The 20,900-nt window shown below is 42.1% G+C and overlaps 1 protein-coding gene across 2 annotated transcripts in view; it reads right to left on the reverse strand.

The window, feature by feature from the left end:
- The window catches only part of adarb2 (adenosine deaminase RNA specific B2 (inactive)), a 171,152-nt gene extending 150,863 nt beyond the window's left edge, over positions 1 to 20,289 (reverse strand). Inside the window, exon 1 of one of the 2 annotated variants that reach the window (XM_034211939.1) lies at positions 19,894 to 20,284. In XM_034211939.1, coding sequence (XP_034067830.1) covers positions 19,894 to 19,996 — 103 coding nt within the window. In that variant the 5' untranslated portion in view covers positions 19,997 to 20,284. Of the gene's footprint in view, positions 1 to 19,893 lie in introns of both variants that reach the window. The other variant, XM_034211941.1, reaches the window with a different exon arrangement.
- Between the last annotated feature and the right edge of the window lie 611 nt (positions 20,290 to 20,900).

Here is a 20,900-nt window from a genome sequence, read left to right on the forward strand (position 1 = left end):
ATAACGTCTCTTGTGTTTCCCTCCCTTTCTTCTCCCTGACAATGAAATAAAGTGACACCAATCTCGAGGGTCCCTCGACACAGAAACACAGCTGTGCGGCTGTCCCACTTTCCTGCCATCGAACACCCCGCCTGCCAGCACTTCTTCCACTTAGTTCCACCAACAACACCGCTTTCTCTTCTCTTTCTCGTCGTTTCCGCGCACTCCTCTCCTCCTCCCTCTCTGTATTCTCTCCTCTTCCGTCACTCACTTTACTGGAGGATGGCAGCGTCAAAGATAAGGGCCAAACAAAAAGTCAACATTCCTGTGAACATCTGTTATGTATCGCTGCTCGCTCGCTCGCTCAGGTGCTCCATTTTACGTTTGATTTCTCTGTCAGCGTCAGGGGAACGCCACTGCGAGCTGCTATCGTATGGCATGCTACAAGGCTTCGAAAACGCCCTTCTTGAATTTAAAATACAGCATATGCTGCAGACGGCACTTTGTGATGTTGCAAAGAGCAGACATACCCTCTCTTTAGGAAGTGGAGCACACATAAACAGCAAGGTGTTTACTGATACAATAGCTTACTTAGATAGATGGAGAACGACAAGGAAAGTGACAGTGATTCCTTATTGATGCCTGGGCGGAAGTTTTACCAGGGAGGTTAGAGGTTGGCATACACCACAGAACATCCTTGGAGCAGGGATTAAGTATAATTTGTTACATGATGCCAGGATGAGACTGCGCAACATCTCTGATAATTACCCACAACCACAGATGTGGGGTGATACAAAAAATATAAATTTGTAAAGAGTATTTGCCGCTTATTTTTCCTTTTCAATAGTAAACCTATTTGAGGTTTGTATTAAATGGCAGACTTGTGTAAGCAGGATGCCTTTAAGGAAGCTGGGAAGACTTTGTTTGTGCTTGTAGTTGGACATGATTCTTGGCCAAGTCTACTAATCGTAAACTGCAATATGTGCACAATTTTGCAAAAAATGGTTGCATCTATACACCTTGGAAACAAGCTGTATTGCCCTGAAATGCGATAGATAATCCCAGCAAGCCACCAGCAAAAAGTACTGAGCTCAGTGTTTTGTTTCCCACATGTTCAGCAGTTACAGTTGCGACTGAGTGTTAATTCTGACACACTGTCACAACAGCAGCAGTGGCAGACTTTATTAGGGGACCTCAGGCAGAGCCAAAGACCCAGAACACCCACTCTGAAGCCCCACCGCCAGCCAGACAGAGCGCGTGTGGGGAAGATTGTGTCTGTCATGTTCAAGCTGAGTACTGGCAAGGAGAAGCTTTAGTTTTCTCCCCCCATCGCCCTCCCGACCCTCTAATAATCACTGACACATCTCTTTAACATCCCCTCCTCCTCTCTCACCCGACGCACCGGCGAAACCAGCAATTGGCCTCAAATCAGCCAAACATAATCCCGCCATCCGCCTCCTTCCCTGGCTGCAACGCCAACTTGTTCGGAAGAGACAACAGGGGAAGAACAAAAGGAGCTGGTAGAGGCTTCGCATCTTGATCCGGCTCAGCCACTCTGCCTCCTCTTGTGTCAAAGAGGAGTAGTGTTTAGCACAGTCAACTAGCACCATGCTGTCTCCATTGTTCTGTGTAATTGCACTCAATGGACCCTGAGAAGTACACAGGCTGGAGACGCTCTTCCTCTCCGTTATGACTGCTTCCGTTACGGACAATGAAAAGGTGAGCACATAAAAAGCAAGCCACATGGAAAACAAAAACACAAACAATCCCTTGGCCTTTTCCTGTACACTTAATCAGCCCGACTATTTTCCTTCCCTGCAGTTCCTCTTCATCCATCAAACTGTCGCTCCCTAAACGGGGAAGGCTCGTCACCCCGGTGCTTAACCCCTCTGCTCATCCTCTGCTCAATCATCCTCCCTCCAACCCTCTATCCACTCGCTCCATTTGTTCCCACTTACACCTGTGCTGGATCGTTTTCCTGTGTTTTTTTGCGTTCAACATCAGGTTGATGAGGTGTGATACCTGCCGCTGACCTCTGAGCTGGGGGACACCAGCACTGGCAGCTGTCCCGACTGCCACAAACTGCCATGTGCTCATTTTCCTCTCCTCTGTCTCGCTGTCTTCTACACATGAACAGGGACACACACACCGTTTCCTGGGAATCCTCCTCATTTTCCATCTATCATCTGGTCCCAACCCCCCGCCACCGACATGTGCGACCCAACACTGCTCCACTTTCCTACTGCCTCCCGGTAGACCCTCTCTGGATTCTTTTTCTGCTTCTTTGCAGGAGCCCTCGACACAGAGGCAGCTCACCCAGGTACCAAGCAGCAGTGCAGGGTACATGCTCACAGACATGGATGGCTAACCACTTGAAAGGCAGGTGGGATTATGGAGACAATGGCTTGGCTTTATGGGACATTTGTGGGCTTTCTGGCTCGTCTGGTAGGGAGTAGAGAAATCCAAGCTCCCCTCTGTGCTGGCAAGCGTCCTTGAACAAGACACAGAATTGCAACCAGGTCTGGAGCTGTTGTTCTGTAGCTAGCACTGACCTCTGACTTCCCTCTGAAGAGATGGAATACGAGACATTTCATGGGGAATGCATTGTTAATATACCTAAAAGCAGGATGCAGTGTTGTCCAGCAGGCGCACATTTAGTAAAACCTTAGGTTTGCTGTTTTACCTTTTTTCTTTACCATTGAAATGACTAGTCCCTGTTCAACTTCCATCAGCCACTGAATAGAAAAACATTGTTTTTTGATGTGTGATGCAATTCTACTAGCCAATTGCATATTTGGCCAGTAGTGTGCCCTTTAGCATGTACATTGCTTTCATTATGATGCTTACAGTAGAAAGTATAATCCAGGTATACCATATACCAAGATACGGTAATTAGTATTAAAACTGTTAGTTATGCTAATCACAACTAATACTTGAAACACCACTTGCTTTGTGGCCAAAGTATCCAAAAACAGCATAAATAGAAAACGACAGGTAAAGCAGAAGAAATAAAAATGAACAAAAAATCCCAATGTTCTATATGAATCTTTTATTCAAAAGAGGCACGTTTGACTGACAGTTGCTTACATCTAAACAGTTGGTAACCTGTTCTCTTCCCCCACAGAACAGTGAATATAGCCTGAACAGGGAACAGGGGAGAGAATAACAGAACATCGCTCTGTGAAAACTATCATGATCACTGAGATGATGGCAATAAAGACGGCATATTAGTTCATAACGACTTTTAGGGGGGAGAAGGGGTGTGTGTGTGTGTGTGTGTTTGGTGAGGGGGGGGCTTAGAGCAAAAACAACGCCGGCTCCCATTTTCTCAAGTTCAATTAAATGGCTTGTGACAGCGCGCATGTGAGGGCATATCTGCCGCGCGCCACTTGACTCCCGTCATTAGTGTGTGATGGTGCCAGGCTACACCAGTTTTATAAGCGTATTTTTAGCAATAATAACCAGCTGGTGAACATAGATGGCTGTGGAAGCGCCGGGGGGCCCTGCGATGGCGTCAAGGAGTCTGAGGCTCCAGGGGATTGACAATCCAATGAAGTGTTTGTGCTGTTGTTAGTTTGATTAAGGCATACAATACGATGAAGGAAAAGTCTTTAATTTTGATCCTTTAATTTATAAGAAAGCACACACATGTGAGTGTAAGTGTGATTATGACACATGCCTTCAATCTCACTGAAACACCTCATCTTTCTCGAGGCAATCTGTCGATTCGCTTAAAAAAGAGGCACGAAAAGTAAAAACCTGTCAAAGTAACCGCCTAACAAGTATAGTGCCAATTGTCAGTCTAATTAAAAAAGGGCTAATTGTAACGTGCGTTCGTCTCAAACAGCCACTCAGGTATAACGCCCTGGCTGTCAAGTGTAAACAAGACTCGCGGTTTCAAAGGAAGGAAAATCAATCGACATCTGTTAATTTAGCTCAGGCAGGAGACCAAATTGAAAAATGGATTGCTCGACGTGCGATAATCTGCATTGTGATCGAGGAGCGATGCGTCTGAGCACCTGCTTAACGCGTGATAATGGGCATCGCTGCAGTTTGGCCAAGTGCACGGCCAATAAGGATCAGATAACCATCTTGGCAAGAAAGCCGGTGGACGACAAGCAGGTGTGTGAGGACATGAGCCTGGAAGCTGGGAAAGATTTTGATGAGGGTCTGAGAGAGAGTCAGAGAACTTTTACCACAAACACTTTACCAAACAATAACTTCAAAATCCTGCCGCAGTGATTTCTTATTTACACATGTATCCAGACGAAGTCATGACCGTATACACACATCTGGTCAGATACTCTGGGCTGTATCAGCTTGCTTGAAGCCGTTTATGGCTCCTTCATTTAACACTTTATTTGAGCATTTATAAGAATGTATACTTGCGTTTCAAATGTACTCATATTGTAAGTAGCTTTAAGGGCATTTACAGTTGCTGGCTGTGCATGTTAACAATAATTGCTTTATAAGAGACTGTAAAATGTGTATTCTATTACTATTTTTTAGTATCATATCATTTGTATTCATACAAAATTACCAATTGTTTTGTACCTGAACTCACTTGTTTCAGGTAGCATGCATTTTTGTTTTTGCCAAATGTCATCGTTGCCGAAACATAATCCATTTGTTTGGTGTTTTATGGTAACTGAGTTTTTATTTTGCTCCCCATGATAATGTAATTATTAACCACGCTTTGTAATTGGATTCACTGTTCCTATTTAACATGTTTAATGTTTGAAATTGCTCGTCTGGGCTCATTTAATATCCCCACTCTATATTCATATGATAATCAAATGTTTTCTTCAGTATATCCTTTTTTACAAGCTGCAGCTGCAACAGTGAAACGTCCCCTCAGGGATCATTCAAGTTTCATGTTATTGTATCTTATCTGCGCAGGTGATGTTAGTGGTTGAGTTAAGTGTCTCTTGTTACAAAGGTATATCTTGCTGGGAGCAAACCAGTCTTCATTAAAGGAGTCTAATGAGTGGAAATGAAAGACTATGAATCTATTGGCCATTCAGGGTTGGCTGGCGCTTTACAGTAGTCAGACTAATGATAATGCATTCTCTGGTTTTAACAAAAGAGCCAATCCACATGCCCTCTGACTCATTACACAACAACTCGCAGCCAGGAGGTCTGGGGGTGATGCTTAAACTAATCTGTTTATGTGTTGATGATTTGCTCCTTCATATTTTCATTATTATTATTATAGCTTTTTATTGTATAGCACTTTGTAACAATATTGCCTATTTTTGTATTTAGTTAAGTTATTGACCATCACAGCTCCGCACAGTGCTATGGATAGTTAAAAGAAAATGGTGCATAAACCATCATTCATCTAACCAATGATACCCGCTGTGAATGTGGGATGATGTTTAACTCGTATTAAAATTGTCGACGTTGTGTATCTATAAGCTGATTAACATGTGCTTGTTCCTGTCACATTAAAAGACTGAACAGCATGTTGTTGGTGAAAAGCTTAGGGTTATAAATACATATTTTAATTAGTTGATTAAGGATTGTTAATGTGATAACAATGTAATATCCAGCACCTAGTTGTTTTACCCAATATAACCTCATAACTGTGTTTGTTAAATCTGCACACAAATTGTGTGAGCGTATTCCTAATCACAATTCATGTGTTTCATCTGGGATGAAATGTAAAACCTTTTATAGTGTTATGGTACGTGTTGTAGCTATGTATGTCCTAGGCCATCGATGCCAAAAACAAACAATATATTAGACTACATTGATTCAAATAGACTATTTGAGTAAATAAAAAATAAAAATGTAAGCTTGTAATAGAGCAAGGCTAGCGGTTTTCCTATGCCTCCAGTTTGTATGCTATGCTAAGTCAAGCTAAATGCTTGCTTTTGTCATGTATGTATTTAGAGTACCAACAACGGTAATGATCTTCTCACTGAACTCACAAAACCTTTGTGCCAACGTGCTTATTATGCCCTTAAATACTTCTAAACATGAAGTATAGTAGGTAAAGGAATAGTGAAAGATAATATGTTTTATTGTCATATAACCTGGAAAATAAAACGTGTGTGTGTGTGTGTGTGTGTGTGTGTGTGTGTGTGTGTGTGTGTGTGTGTGTGTGTGTGTGTGTGTGTGTGTGCAGCAGAAGGCTTTAACAGACAGGCATACTTGCCTTAAGACAAATAGCCCTTTGACCTTTGTGTGAGCCGGCAGCCTCTGGTGGATGATAACTCATGACCTGGTGGATTGCTCAGGCATCCATCTCCAACCTGCTCAGGATGAATGCGATGATGAACGCGCCCGCTTGCTGCTATTTAGATAGCCCTGAAGTCACAGCTATGACAAACTACCCACACAGAGAGCCTTGTTTATATGCTCTGCCCATTCAACACCAGGCTAGGACTTTGCAAACCAAGTGTGCCACAGGGAACTAGTGCAAACTCAGGGTCACTCAGGTAGGACCTTAACTTACAGTTTTAAAAAACACTGTCAGAAAACCACAACCCATTCAAGGCAACATTTGAAATTGGAACACATCTACAGTAAGACACATCCTGGTCCTGGAAATCCTTAGAACAGCTACCTAGTCTGTTGTTGGGTCAAATTAGGTACACACATAGTCTCAAAAGAACACAACATTACCTTGTTAATGTGAAATTCCCAATGTCACAATGAGTCCAATTTGCCAATAGATATACTAATGTTTCTTCTACTTCTGAAACAACAAGCACCTAAAGAGCAACAATGATCCCAGTCCCTGTGTCTTTTGAAACTCCCTCGTCATTTTAAACCCCCTGGTCTGCCATCTGAGAGCTGTGGCTGAATGTTAGGAGAACCTCCCCTGGAACAGGTGCCAAGAAGATAATAGCTGCACCCCAGACAGGTCACCAAATGCACCTATGGGCACTTTTCTATTGTTGGGTCTTTGTTTGAGAGACAGTGTGTGTATGTGTGTACATACATGCATGAGTCTGCACCCATTGATGTGCACATTTTACTCTCCATTCTCAATTTCTCTTTCACACTTGTATGCGGACGAGCGCTTTTCTCCTTATCCAACTGATGGTCCATTCAAATTAAAATGAAGCTCCATCACACTAATAGGGGGAGCGGAGAACAAAGCGCGGGCTCTCTGCAGTCAGCAGGAATAGCAGGAGGATTATCATTGCTATCGTCAGGGCTATTATCATTAAGCCTAGTTGCCACTCTCCCTTTCCACTGCAAACTGCCGGGCCACACTGAGTTTACTGCAGCACTAGAGTGAATTTAGCTCAGAGTTTGACTGCTGTTTTAGTAGGGGGGCACCCTGCTGTGCGTACAGTACAACAGATTCATTTGATTTCTATGATTGTGTCTAGAAATGTAGGAAATGACATGTCTTTTGAAAGGCATTAATCCTAATTTGAATTTAACGATACATTTAACTTACTACTGTTACACACACAGTATATGTGCAGCAGTTCAAATACAAAGCACTCTATTTCTTGGTACAAACGAATTCAGTCATCATCTGTAATGTAAGCAAGTCTTTACTGTATTAAAAAGTTATTATACCATTTATAAAAAACATGTTCCAAGCTCTGTAGCATGATACCAACATTGCTTGAAATTAGCTTCACCCCGTGTCCATTCCAAGCCTTTATTACAAAATGTCAGCAAAGCTACTGCATCTTTATCTTTATCCGTTTAGTCTCAGACTAATCTAGTCAAATTTGATATATAGTATATAGTAGGGGTGTAACGGTTCACAGAAGTCACGGTTCGGTTCGTACCTCGGTTTGGGGGTCACGGTTCGGTACGGTTCGGTACAACAAGAAAAAGCAAAAAAAAAGTCCCAAATGCATAATTCCAGGTTTGTTGTTATTTATGTTTGAACAGTAGTGCAAGTTTCAGTTTTTTTTTTTTTAAATAACTCTTTTTTGAATAATTAACTGTATTAAACAGTTAAAAACAAACCTTACACAGTACACTCAGATGGCCATATTATCTATAATGGCTGATGTCAAACAAAAAGGTTTCATCAAGCTGTAAAACTAAAAAGAATGTCTTGAAAATATGACATCATAAATAATAAGAAAGTGTTTCAAGAGCGCAAAGTCGTTGAAAAACATATGCCAAAAGCTTCCGTTATTTATTTTGGTCTCACGGCTTTCATGTCTATTGGTTTATAAAAACAGCGGGGATCAGCTGTTGAACTGCTGTTGTATTTTGCCGGGCTCCGGTGATTGGCAAATCTGGGTGATGCCTTCTGATATGATGTAGCATGTTGGCTTGTGTTACCATTAGCATACCGCACCACTGTAGAACAACGGCGACACACCGTCCTCGTCCGATCCACCACTCGCACACTCCATCGTTATTGTAGTCCACAGGGAACCCGAAATGTTCCCACACAGCTGATTTAAAAGAAGCAGGTGGGTTCTAGCTCCTGTGTGTTATCTGAAATCGCCATACTAACTTTTCTTCTTCTTGTATGTTGTTCGTTTTGTTGTTGTGTTTCTTCTTGTTCTTCATTTGTTGTTTAAGGGCGGCTGGCAAACAGCTTTTAGGCGCAATACCGCCCCCTGGATTATAAATAGTGTAGTGGATACTGCCCTGAATGACACTTTTTTCCCACTCGTAAAAAAAATGCGTATTCGTCGTGTGACTGTGTGTGCCGAACCGTGACGTCCGAACCGTGACGGTACGGTACGGGACGAATACGGATACCGTTACACCCCTAGTATATAGTAATTTAACCACATACCAAATTGAGTCAAATAATAAAACATGATCCCTCTTTGACCCACATCTAAAAAGAAAAATCCTAAACTTAGTCTAAATATAAGGTGTCTAACTGTTAAACTTGTAATAACAGATTATTTGGGCCACTTGGGGGCAGTAGAGAGAAGTTGTGAACACAACACTGACATATTATCACCTTTAAAGTTGATATGACAAACTTTAAACAATATCCAAACAAATTTGCCCAACTAATTCATCTGACAATTAACAAAAAGTGAAGGAGAACAAAACTTCTTAAACATCTCAATTCACATCTCCGTATATTTAGTGAACCATAAATAAAAAGTCAGATTGCAACACTGAAATGGTGATGTGTCTACCAGAGGCATGAATCTTATGGGGAATTACACAATGTGCTTTGGATCTTTTGGGAATGATAGTTATGTAGGTTCATCTGTGTCAGAATTTCAGGGACTATTTCAACCCAAAGGCATCGTCCCTCTTTGTCCTTTACGCAAGGCAACATTCGTAGCCTCCGGTCCTGTGCACCCTTCACCCTTTACCGACAGCTCCAGCCCCAAAGCACCACTGTGCGATTGTCAGGGATGTAGGGGAGGGGGAGGGGGGTTGGGGATAACATTCTCCATCATGCCAAAGCCAATCCAAGCAGACCAATGCCAAAGCGCCATGTGTGTACAAACAATTCAACTGAATCGGCCTCGATGTATGCTCAGGCCTTATCTGGGCAAGGCCAAATAGGCTCTGAGCTATCAAAGTCAATGGATGAGTGATTGGAACTCTCAGTTTTTTGGCAAATGCAAACACATCTATTATGCTCCACCACTTCAAGCTGTACAAATCAAAACCAGGGCGGCAAGGGGGAAAAATAAACACCACGCTGTGTGACTGTTAAAAAACTTGGAAAACAGGGGCCTGTACTACGAAGCTGGTTCAACCTAACCTGGATATGTTTGAGTTAATCCAAAACATACGCGCTCTCGCTAAACGGTACTATGACGCGGGTTATCAAGTGGATCGCTCAAGCCAGCAGTGTCCTATCTAGTTAGGTGCGCGTTCACATGAAAGGGGTGGTATTTGGAGCATTCGACCAATCACAAACATGGAGAAGCATACTGACAGCGCAGCGTCATACTTCCTGAATGAAAAGTCCATAATATTAGACATATGAAGAAGTTAAACTTTAAACATCCATGACTTAAACACTTTATCCAGGATAAAAGCCACATAGCTGCACCTGCTAGGTGAATACAGCTGGTAAAAGTGTTTGAATGCATACATTAACAGGTTTATGATATCACTGCCCGTCTAAAACACGAGTGGATCTGACTTTAATTACATTTGTCTCGAGTGTTTCGTCAACTTAATGTGTTGCTTAAAATAATACTTCTGCATACAGTATGTGACACTGTGAGTGTTGCACGGCCAGATACGGCTCAGCTGACTCAGAAAAGAAAATATATGATACATTATGAAGTGATATGCCGCGGACTGTAGGCCTACTTAATGTTACTCTGATCCGGTTACTTATGTTGTGGCAGATATTTAAGTAAGCTTTCTTAACGCTAATGTTATAATAGTCAGATTGCTCTGAAGATGGGAGGTGATATTCTATTCATGTTCACGTTCACACAGTCGGTGATTTTTGCCGGCCGTCTTTCCTGCAACGGCAGCTTTTCTGTATTTCCTTTCTCCTGTAATATGACTTGATCGCTTTAAACTCCGCACACTGAGCTCTGATTGGTCAGCAGGCAGTGCTTTCACTGAGTTGAGCTCTTAGCCTGCAACCTAACCTGGTCCCGACCAGGTTAGCCGCTAAGCATAAGTTACCATGGAGATCTAGCCTGCTAAAAAGAGAACCAGCTTCGTAGGACCGGAAAGCCGGAGTTTTCCCTGAATTTAGCCGGCTATAAGCGAAAATCCTTCTTCGTAGTATACCCCCCAGGTCTTTAGATATCGCAGGGATCGGCAAAGAGGTGTATAAACTCCAGCTCGCCCATCACCAGCCGATTCTGTGGTAATATTCAGAACCCAGGCTAGGTTTTTTTTTTTTTTTTTAAATACCTTTTAAAGGATTTGCAAGATAAGCCTGTCGGTGTCTCCTAGAAGGAGCCCCTAAAGGATGCTGGAATCGATGGATGAGAGAGGATTTACTGTAGGGCGAAGAGGAGGAAAACTGTTATTTAATGCTTGCATGTGAGCGGAATAATGAAGTGGCCAGGACACTCAAATGTGCGCTCATCATTATCAATTCACTGATCTGTTATTAGGCAATTCCATCAGCCACAAGGATCCAATATACTTTGGATGAGATGCACGTTTACCTTTTTGTCAACTGCCGTTGGGTATATTTACATACTAAAGAGGAAGAAGGACATTTCTCTTGAGCCCTCTTACAGAGATAGGTGAAAATATCACAGTGCTAGAAAGCATTATGTAGACAGGCATAGTGATGGAGCTCATGACATGGGCCTCTTCACTGCACAGAGATAATGCATTGCTCCCCATAATGCTTTCCACTTATCATATAATGCTGTAATGATCATGACGTTATTACCAAATAGATAAAAGACACTGTTTTCTAATCCCTCCTCCAAGCAGTGATTGGTCCGTCATAATAACTTAGCAACGTTGCCTGGCTTGTCAAGAGGTGGTTTCTCAACATGTCGAACAAGTGTGTAACGATCTGTATTAAGAGGGAGTCTCTAGAGTTTGATGAATGTGGTCTTTATTTTCAGCTGGTCAAAAAACAAAAAGACAAGAGCTGTAAGAAATTGATAAAACTTTGTTATCTAACGCAAGCTGTAAACTATGCCTGGCTAACAAACTTATTTACGTATAACGAAAGTGTAACATCATTTCTCCCTGTCCTGGGCGACACCATATTAGTTTATAGTGATGTCTTTTAAAAACACGTCAGCTTGAAACATTAAAAAGAAGGTGTTCTCATTCAACTAACAAGCTAGCGTAATTGGCTAACTAACTACAGCTGAAAAGATCTGCCTACAACAGTGACATCTTTGCTTGAAATCCCCGCCTAATTTGAGAAGCCTGCTTTTCTCTATTACCCGTCTGAAATCAAGGACCAATCATTTTCTTTAAATGACTAAGAATTATAAAAAAAAGCTGTTCAACAACGTGTGTAGCAAGACAAACAAAGTGGGGCTTAGACGCTAACTACCGCCACGCTTTTGCTCATGTGGTCCACCAAGAAAAAACATACTCTAGTGCTGATATGGCAAAGGTACCCGCTTCTCAGATTCATATTAATGAGCTTAAAAAGATATATAAAGTATGGACAGCAGTGATTAGGGTGATTGAGTGTCCAACTCGGCCAGAGTAATGCGGGGCCACATCAAGGTGAAGACAAGTTTCTCTGAGAGATGACATGCTGCAGTGAGTCTCAGCGCGCTCACTTGGTGAAATGAACTTGTTCTGGGGTTGTTAAGGTGTAGGATTCTCTCCGACCTCCGGAGAGAGCCCTCAGGAGAGGCCCTCTTGTAAAACACTCCATCTTATTAATGGAAATAAATGCTGTTAGCGCCCCACCCCTCCTCCTCGCCTGCCCCCCCTCCGGCAATAAGACGTGTCTATTCTTGGCTAAAGTCCCCTTCATTAACGTTATCTCAAATAGGCACCCAGTCTGATGGTGAGAGGAGGGACGGCGCGCGGTTAAGCTGCTTCATCCAATTTCATTATTCCATATGAGGCGGGGTATCGGTGTTAACTTTGCTATGTCAGCACAGCAGACGGGGTAGTTGTGCTGTCATGTGGCTGAAGCATGACAGCGGTGCAGAGGCTTTAAGTCCACCAGAGTCAACAGCGCAGAGTCTGCCAGTGGATCAGATGCTGTCAAAGGCCATTCAAGTGTGTGTGACTTAATTGTCAAATGCACTCAAATAGCATCTAAACACATTTCATGGCTGACTGGCCATATTTTGGGCTGAGTGTGTGAAACAGCAAAAAAAGAAGCATTTTTGGTGCTTATATTCTTACACCTACTGTAGCCATTTTCTGCTTATGAAATATGTCCCTTTTCACAGTAGCAGCTACCGTGCTGTGAATACACACGAGAGAGCCGCAGGACAATAACAGAGTGTGTGTTGCTGAAATGAGAGACGGGAAGAAAATGAGAGGAACAGAGAGGAGAGGAATGAAAAGAAAGTGTAAAACTGTGGACCGTCAAATGACCTGGCCTCTCTCCAGGCATGATGACTCAGGGATGATGGCACAGTTAGAGCTAATTAGGATCATAAACTGGAGAAATGTTTTGCCACCATGATGTCGGGGGTGCTTCCACACTGTTGGCAACACTTCAGATGGGATGTGAGAGCTTGTACGGGTGGGCATGCTAAAATAGTGAAAAGATGAAATAAAATCAGCTGCCTTAAATCAACAGCTACACTTGTGATTTGAGTGAAACATGTAGATTAAAACTGGACCATTGTGTCTGTTTTCTACGCAGTCATGATGAGGAGGTTGTTGGGACTTACGGCCTAAGAAGACAGCAGAGACTACTAAAAAAAACGGTTCATTATTATCTACGGTAAGTGTTCCGGTAATAAGATTTAATTTAAACAGAGATAAGACAGCATTGAATATGCATATACAACAATATCTATCATCAGGTCTTTATGAAGGAAACTTAATAGGATTTTAAACAGGGTTGGTACATTAAAATTTGAAATATTTACTTACATTTTCCATAGTATATATGGCGTAGCAACCCTAAATTGTGTTTTTCCTCAGATAGTTTCTTGTTTTTCTTGGTATGTTGTGGAATGTATCTTTATACCTTGGAAGGGAAACTCACTTTTTGATTAAAACTGCTGACAACTCAGGCATGCATGAATTCAAAGTGGAGCAGAAGGCATTGGTTAGTTGATCAATTATTCTGCTGACAGTAAATTAATAAGCAAATATTTTTCAAATCATATTTTGTGTCACTTTTCAATAAAATAAGACATAATGTTGATCAATGTAGTTTTTTTTAAATGTGAAAATGTGCTCCTTTTTCTTACATTTGTCAAACATTATTGTTTATCTGACATTTTTATACCAAAACATGGATTAATCAAGAAAAAGGTGTTCAGAATGATCTATAACACAGCTAAGTTGTATTCCTGTTTTAAAATATGCTACAAAGCAAGGGCGGTAAATTGTTAAAAAAAAGCTATGAAAATGTAAAAGGAATGAAATGATCCAAAAACATAAAAGATAGTTCCACGTAAAACTGTTGTGATGCCTTCCCTTAACATCTTGCACGACATGTGTAATAAAAGTCAAATTATTGGAGCTGTGATTCAAACAGCATTGAAAGGCTGTGTTTTGGCTAGTCTTTGTTCCTCACATCCAACGCCACCTTAAATCTCTTGAGAGTCGCTACGAGGCAGCTCCAGTCTCTTTTACACCATCCACTCTTTCATGTTGTGCTGTCTGGTGGACTGCAGACACACAAACACTGGCAGGAAGCGATAATGCTGCTGACTCGCTGTGCCACATCGCTGTTTATGAAGACTGACAGATCCCTACGAACAGCAGCACACAAGCTCACACTGCACACCGGGAAAACCCCGACAAATATGCGCTAATACACACATGCATACAAACAAATGAGCTCACCACAGAGAATTCTTCTCATTGCACTCAACACATACATTAGCGCCGTTCAACTGTATTGCAGTGTACCAGTTCTCAAAGGTCTCCTCTAGATGTTTTGAAAGCTATTTGATTGATTGACGGAGCGCAACACGCGACCAACTAAATTTAAAAGTATATGTTGTTGTCATAGCAACAAGTTATTTGTGACAACTGTGGGAGTCATCAAACAAAAGACTAATTAACTTAAGTGTCACCTTCTGATTTTCTTTTTTAAATCTGCATCTGAGCTTTTGATACTTGTGATTCATTTTCTCTACAACATGACTCTGAGCAGCAGTGCATCATTAAGACATAATGGCGTGGAATTTGTTTTCTGAGCCCTGAACTTTAAGTACAATTTCTCACAGCCGAGCTCCAAAAAAACGCCAAGAGGGACTATTACGAGATAATTACTAATTATGCTAATGTGCTAAAGTTGTGCTATTCCTTTTCCTTGGTCATTTTATCAGCTGTCCTCAAGAGAGCACAGTCAGTAGTAATAACCTTTTTTTTCTCCCTCAGCTAAACGTTCAGTCATTTAGAGGACGCCGTGTCCTAAAGCGCCGAGTCCTCCACCGCTAGCCTTAATCAGGAAGCGCCTGTAAATTCACACAGCCACGCTTACGCACACAGAGGAGCATGGCGCCGCCGCCATTGGCGCTGACCTTCATTAACCTCATAAATGCCAGCGGTGTTTTTTGTCGCAGCTCTTAATGCGGTTATCAGCACAAACACAAACAAATGTGACAGAAGTGCTAATTCTGGGGCTAATACTATACATCTGTGAAATGCATCACTTCCTCCTCCCCACTACACTCAGGCTGTGGCTGTCCCAACATGGAAACCTGCACCGCTAGCTACTGTGTTCCAATACCAGGAACAGCCTCCACCTCAAACTCTAACTAACCCTGCAGTGAGCAAGATGCACATGTATTCAAGTCCTCTACCTGTCTGTGTGTTGCTGCACCAGGATCTTATTAAGGAATGGATTATGAATGTGAATATAGGCCACTGAGAAGAATATACTCTAGCATTACAGTGTTTGTGTCCAGGTGTGCTGTTGCATTGGGTATACATCAAATACAGAAACATTAAAATATATTGACGTGACTAACCAGGTTAGATTAAAAATAATATAAAAAATGAATAAGGCAAGACATATACCAGTCCTTCCACATGGCAGCACAATGAACAACAGGCTCGGATTTGGAATGTTTATACCATTGTAGATTGAGTGTAACAATTTTTCAATGAGAATTCAGTGCAGTATTATATTGCACGGAGCAGACTATTTTTACCCTCTTTTATTACTCATATTCAGCTTTTTATTGATGCCATTATTCAAGCTCTAGCACACACCGTGTCAAAATGGTACTGTATATAAAAGAGACCCATTTTGCGATTTTCTTTTCTTTGTAACTGAAATTTTACTTTAACTTGCCAAAATTAAACATTATTAATACCTACTAAAAAAAGTACATTAAAGTTAGCTTATTACCATTACAGACTGCGAAACGAAAATGTATCTCGGTTGAATGCCAGTTTTAGGAGGATTTGTAAGCCGAAAGAGGTTTTAAATCGACAAAGAATGCTGCAGGACAACAAATGACTGGTGAATTTGAAACACATTTGTCTTGGGCGATCAGCCTATGACAGATACAATGTTACCTAACAGATAGCAGGTTAGCATTACGTTCGTTTTTAAATGCTGCTAAGACAACTGTGATTTAGATACTACTACTACTACTACTACTACTACTGCAGAACTCTAAAGGCAGTTTGAAATGCATCAAACAGACAAAAAGAAAAAAAGAACTAGGTTTTCATCCAACAGCAACAATAATCGTTTTTTGTCACAAGCAGCCGTTTGTATTAAAATATATTTGGATGCAGTCACATACCTGGCTTATTAAACCAACACAGAGCTTGGATTGTTAAAAACAGTAAATCCTAATGGAGGTTCTGAATTGCTCGGCCTCGGCTCTTCATCCTGACCTTTGCCCTCACCTCGACACAGCTGGTATTAGCGTCATCAGCCTTAAGAGGGAAGCGGGGGCGGTGAATATCTGCAGCTTCCTCTAACTCTAATGTGTTACAGTCAGACAGTGAGCAGCCATCGAGGGGCGTCGCGCTCACGTCTCCGCCGGTGGCCCCTTGCCTCTCTAAAACGGGGGGGAAGGCGATGACCCCCGTCCTCTGTCATGGCCCGCTGCGAACCACTGCCCGCCTCAACTTTCATAACCCCCCCGACAGTCCACACTCGACCCCTCCGCCGCCACCTCGCCAGAGCGTAAACAGTAATTGCTACATAAATTATGTGGCACTCGGTGTTTTCCACATATCCCCCCCGGCACTCCTGATGATACGCTGATATACTGTACTGTAGTCGAGAGCACAGGGTGATAAGTGCGGTTGTAAAAAAATAATGTTGGTCTATAAATCTCCGCTCTGCTTATTTTTGTTCATAAAAAAGCACACATTGTGGATAAAAGACGAGGAATAGTCAGACATATGCCACAGTTTAAGGTAGCAGAGGGGGAAAAAAGGTGTGCTGATGATTGACAGGTAGGGAGATGTGCTACATTCCCCCAGATGTTCCTGCACAGGACTGTCACACATCTCCAAAAGGATTCAATTTGTGGTACCGACATCCTTAAGGGATATGACCGTAAATCACGAGACGGTGGTTAATTAACAAGCAGACACACAGCATGTCCATGACTGCTTCTAGGAGTGGTGACACTGGTCAAACACTGTGCTTAAGGGAAGGCAAACAAACGCAGAGCGAAGTGTACAGCCGCACAACGCAGAGCTAACAGGAGCACTGTAACAATACAAGGAGGTTGAATAGAGGGCAACATAAAGAGCTAAAACACAGCTGATGAATTTAGTAAAGTGCACATTCACCCAGAATTATGAGCAAATAAATCCCTGCTCTGTAATCCTCATTCTGTAATTATTTGTTTGTGCACTCTTCAGCTGAAAACAACTGCAAAGAGGTGTGTGGGGGGGGGGTAGGAATCTGCTTACAACCTTTTGAATACACACATAGGTTTTAGTGAGTTCATCTACAAATAATCTGCAGCCTTTTCAGGGGATTAAGCCCCAAATGCCATGCAATAATCCCTCTGTGACTTTTTGCCTTAAAGTCTATACCAATAATTGTGTGTGGAATCTCAAGATGATCAGTTGGCTTTTGAGATGAAGGATAATAATGATATTAAAAAAAAGTAAAAGCGCTCAATCCGGCTTTGCGTAATTTGTGGTCAAGTTTTGAGGTAGGGGAACAAATCTTTCAAATCGTGGGGAGATATTGAACAAATTGTATTTCTGAGGGCTTAAAACCTCAAAGCAAAAACACAGTCACACAGCAAGGAGAGATGTGAGTGACTGTTCCAGCTGCTGGAGCACAGTGAGTCCACCTCTTGCAGCTTTGGAGGAGTCAGCGGCCATCTGCACTTCCCAAAGACACAGTTCATTTACGAGCGGCCCCCTGAACTGGCCCCTAATGTCCCGTGTTATCAGAGTGAATCAGCAGCATTGATAAATTAGCCGTTCGGAAACACGCTGCAACAGGCCCGTCAGCTAATGTGCGCGCGTTTGTGTAATACTCATATGCAATGCTTAATGTTGTGGAACCAATTCTGTCGTTTCCATTATGTAAATACATTTGCCTCAGCACTATATTTGATGTATTGTCTCCCTTGTCTCAATTACTTGGGCTATTAAAAATCAAGAGGATATGGAAATGAGGTGCAGTTGTCTGTTTGTAGTTTGATGACAAGTGCAAAGTGTTTATGAAAGCTCGTAATGCATTCAATTGCAGTCGGATACGTCAACACGCTCCGAGCGTTCCTTCATCCATGTTCAAGCAGAAACAGGCACATTGTGTTCGCATCTCTAAATAAATTAAACTATATGTGTCATTGCTGTTTTATTTAGATCTTCTGTTTTCTTATGGAGGTGGCAAACAAATGTGAAAGTGAGAAGAAAAAAAACAAACATATTTCAGAGTGCCAATGAGTGTTTGTGGCCGGTGCCAGAGAAAATAAGCGTTTCAGATGCTTCAGTTTGGGTAATTCCCTGTTGAACAGCCAAAATACCTCAGGAAATAATCAAGAAAAAAAGAGAGAGAGAACCTTGGTAAGCTTTTAAGCATGGAAGTTTTCACTGACATCTCAATACTGCTTTCTTAATCTTTATAAATGTCATTTGTCAAAGTGAGGCACTATACAAAAATGTTTTTAAATTACTCAGCAATCACAAATATATGTTTTTAAAGTGAACACTGTAGTAAATTGTGATATATATTTTTTTTTTAAATAGACAAAAATCTCAAATTGAGGTGTTGAGATGGAAATGTGTGATTAGTCGAAATGGTTTAAATGATTGGTTTCTTTAGTAAAAGCATACATGTCAAAGTGTATACCTTCCTGCAGGTTGCAGCGCATAAAACCACATAGGATTTGTTTACCATGAGCCTCGGTCAGCATTTATTCCGGTCTGGCCAAAGGGAACATTTTGCATTCCTTTTGTGTCACAGTCACCGAGGATCACCATTTTTTATTAAGCTTCCAAAGACAAGTAATTATTATACAGTCTGTCTGGTCTATGAGTTTTATGTACTCAATACAAATGTATTCATAAGGAACTAATCTACTCCATTCAGCAGAGGGAATCCAATGCAAAAATACACACTAATAAAACATTTGAAATTAAATAATAACCTGGCAACTAATGATATTTTCTTCTCTCTTTCTCACTGCCAAAAGGCCCAGACTGTTTCTCAAACTTGACTTTATAGTTTTCAGTAAGTTCCTCCATTTAATGAGGCAATACCATAGGGCAATACTAGTTTTATATGGAGGCGACAGAAAGAAAAAGAAGTTGAAAAAAACAAGAGGAATATCATTACTGAATTTCAGGACGTTATTCTACAGTGGCTATATGACAGGGACATTCAACTTTCTTTAAAAGAAAAAGGCAGTTTGACGACATTGCTTGTGGCGATGCTTTAGTATATCAATTTAAATATACGAACACGAGTAGAAACTGACTTGGTAATCGTACTAAAATTATGGAAGGAATCGATTGTTTTTATAAAGTTCAACGGGGCTTGGTGACAAGGTCTTTCATTTAAGGGTGCATCACCGATGCGGATATAAATAGTAAAAACAAGCCGGTTTGATTTATAACCACACTAAACTTGTATTTAAGCCGTTTCGTTTTTGTCGTTGTTCGAGACATTGGAGGCGTTTTTAAGGACCGTAAACGCAGCAGCAACTAAACTTTGAACGGTGAAAAACAATGCGTCATTAAAAGCCGAGGACAAATGTGAACAGAAATCGTGTCTTCATGTTCATTGTTCAACAATTCCAAGGTTCTCAACTAACCCCGCTGCGGAGCGTTGTGCAGCCGGCAGCAGCGCAGAGTCGCCGGGCTGCCGCGCGCTCCGATGCCCGGCCAAGGTGCGCACGACCTCTGCTCACACGGGGGGGGGAAGAAAGGGGGTGAAAGGACACCAGTGTGGTAAAAAAGTTGTACCTTTTCTCTTCGATCGCCTCCTCCTTCTCCTCTTCAGCTTGCATTTGACCTGTCCGCTCTGAGCCCCCGACGCGCGGCTGTTGTTTCCAAGTACGGATGCCATCAGCGCAGCCTTTGGAGCGAAGCGCAGGGTAACTTGGACTCGGCGGATCGACTCTCCTCGTCTCTGCCCTCCGTTTGATAACGCAGCGTCCTCGGCTTTTACGCAGACTATGTTTTGGGCTCTGTTCTTTTATCCCTCTGAACCTGGGGGGAGCTTGCTGTTTCTATATCACCTCGGAAACTCCAGCTCGCCTCCCTCCTTGTCGAAGCTCTCAGCAGCTCTGACAGCACTCCGCTCCTCGCACACTGGTTTTTCCGCGCCTCTGCAGAAATTTGGGCATCAGCCACTTTGGATTCAATCATGCAGGACGCCTATCCATTTGCTGCCGAGCTTTCTAATTAGGGTCCAATCGTGGCTTTCTGGGAGGTGTGACATCAGCAGCGACATCCACCAACTCACACCCCTTATTTACCCGCTGCCTTTTTAAATGTTTCCTACATTTGGACTTATTCCTCGCACTTTTTCCTCCACACTGCAGGGGGATTTTGTTCTCTTCCGCCCTCCACAGGGGGATCAGAGGTCAGTCTGGTAGGGATTTTTGCTCAGGGGCACTTCAGTAGAGGTTTAGCAGCATGAAGGACTCCTCCATATGCCACCCTGATGCAAACTCACAACTGCCTTTAGGCACACAAAAAAGGATTATCCACTTCACACAAAGTCCTCTGTTAGACAACTTATTCTCCTCATGTCCTTTTTTCATCTCCCGAAATTTGGATTTTCTTTTCAGGATTATGTATCTAAAGCTAATTCCCTCTTATTCCCAGTCTCTGTTCCAAAGTCACTGACAAGTCGACAGAGGGAGATTACTCTAAAATGCATAATGTTCTAATTGCACACACTAAATGCATCTTTGAGGAAGTCAAACTCTGTTCAATCTTGCAGCTTTATTACTACGATCCTTATT

This window comes from Gymnodraco acuticeps, unplaced genomic scaffold (assembly GCF_902827175.1).
Source record: "Gymnodraco acuticeps unplaced genomic scaffold, fGymAcu1.1, whole genome shotgun sequence".
NCBI lineage: Eukaryota > Metazoa > Chordata > Actinopteri > Perciformes > Bathydraconidae > Gymnodraco > Gymnodraco acuticeps.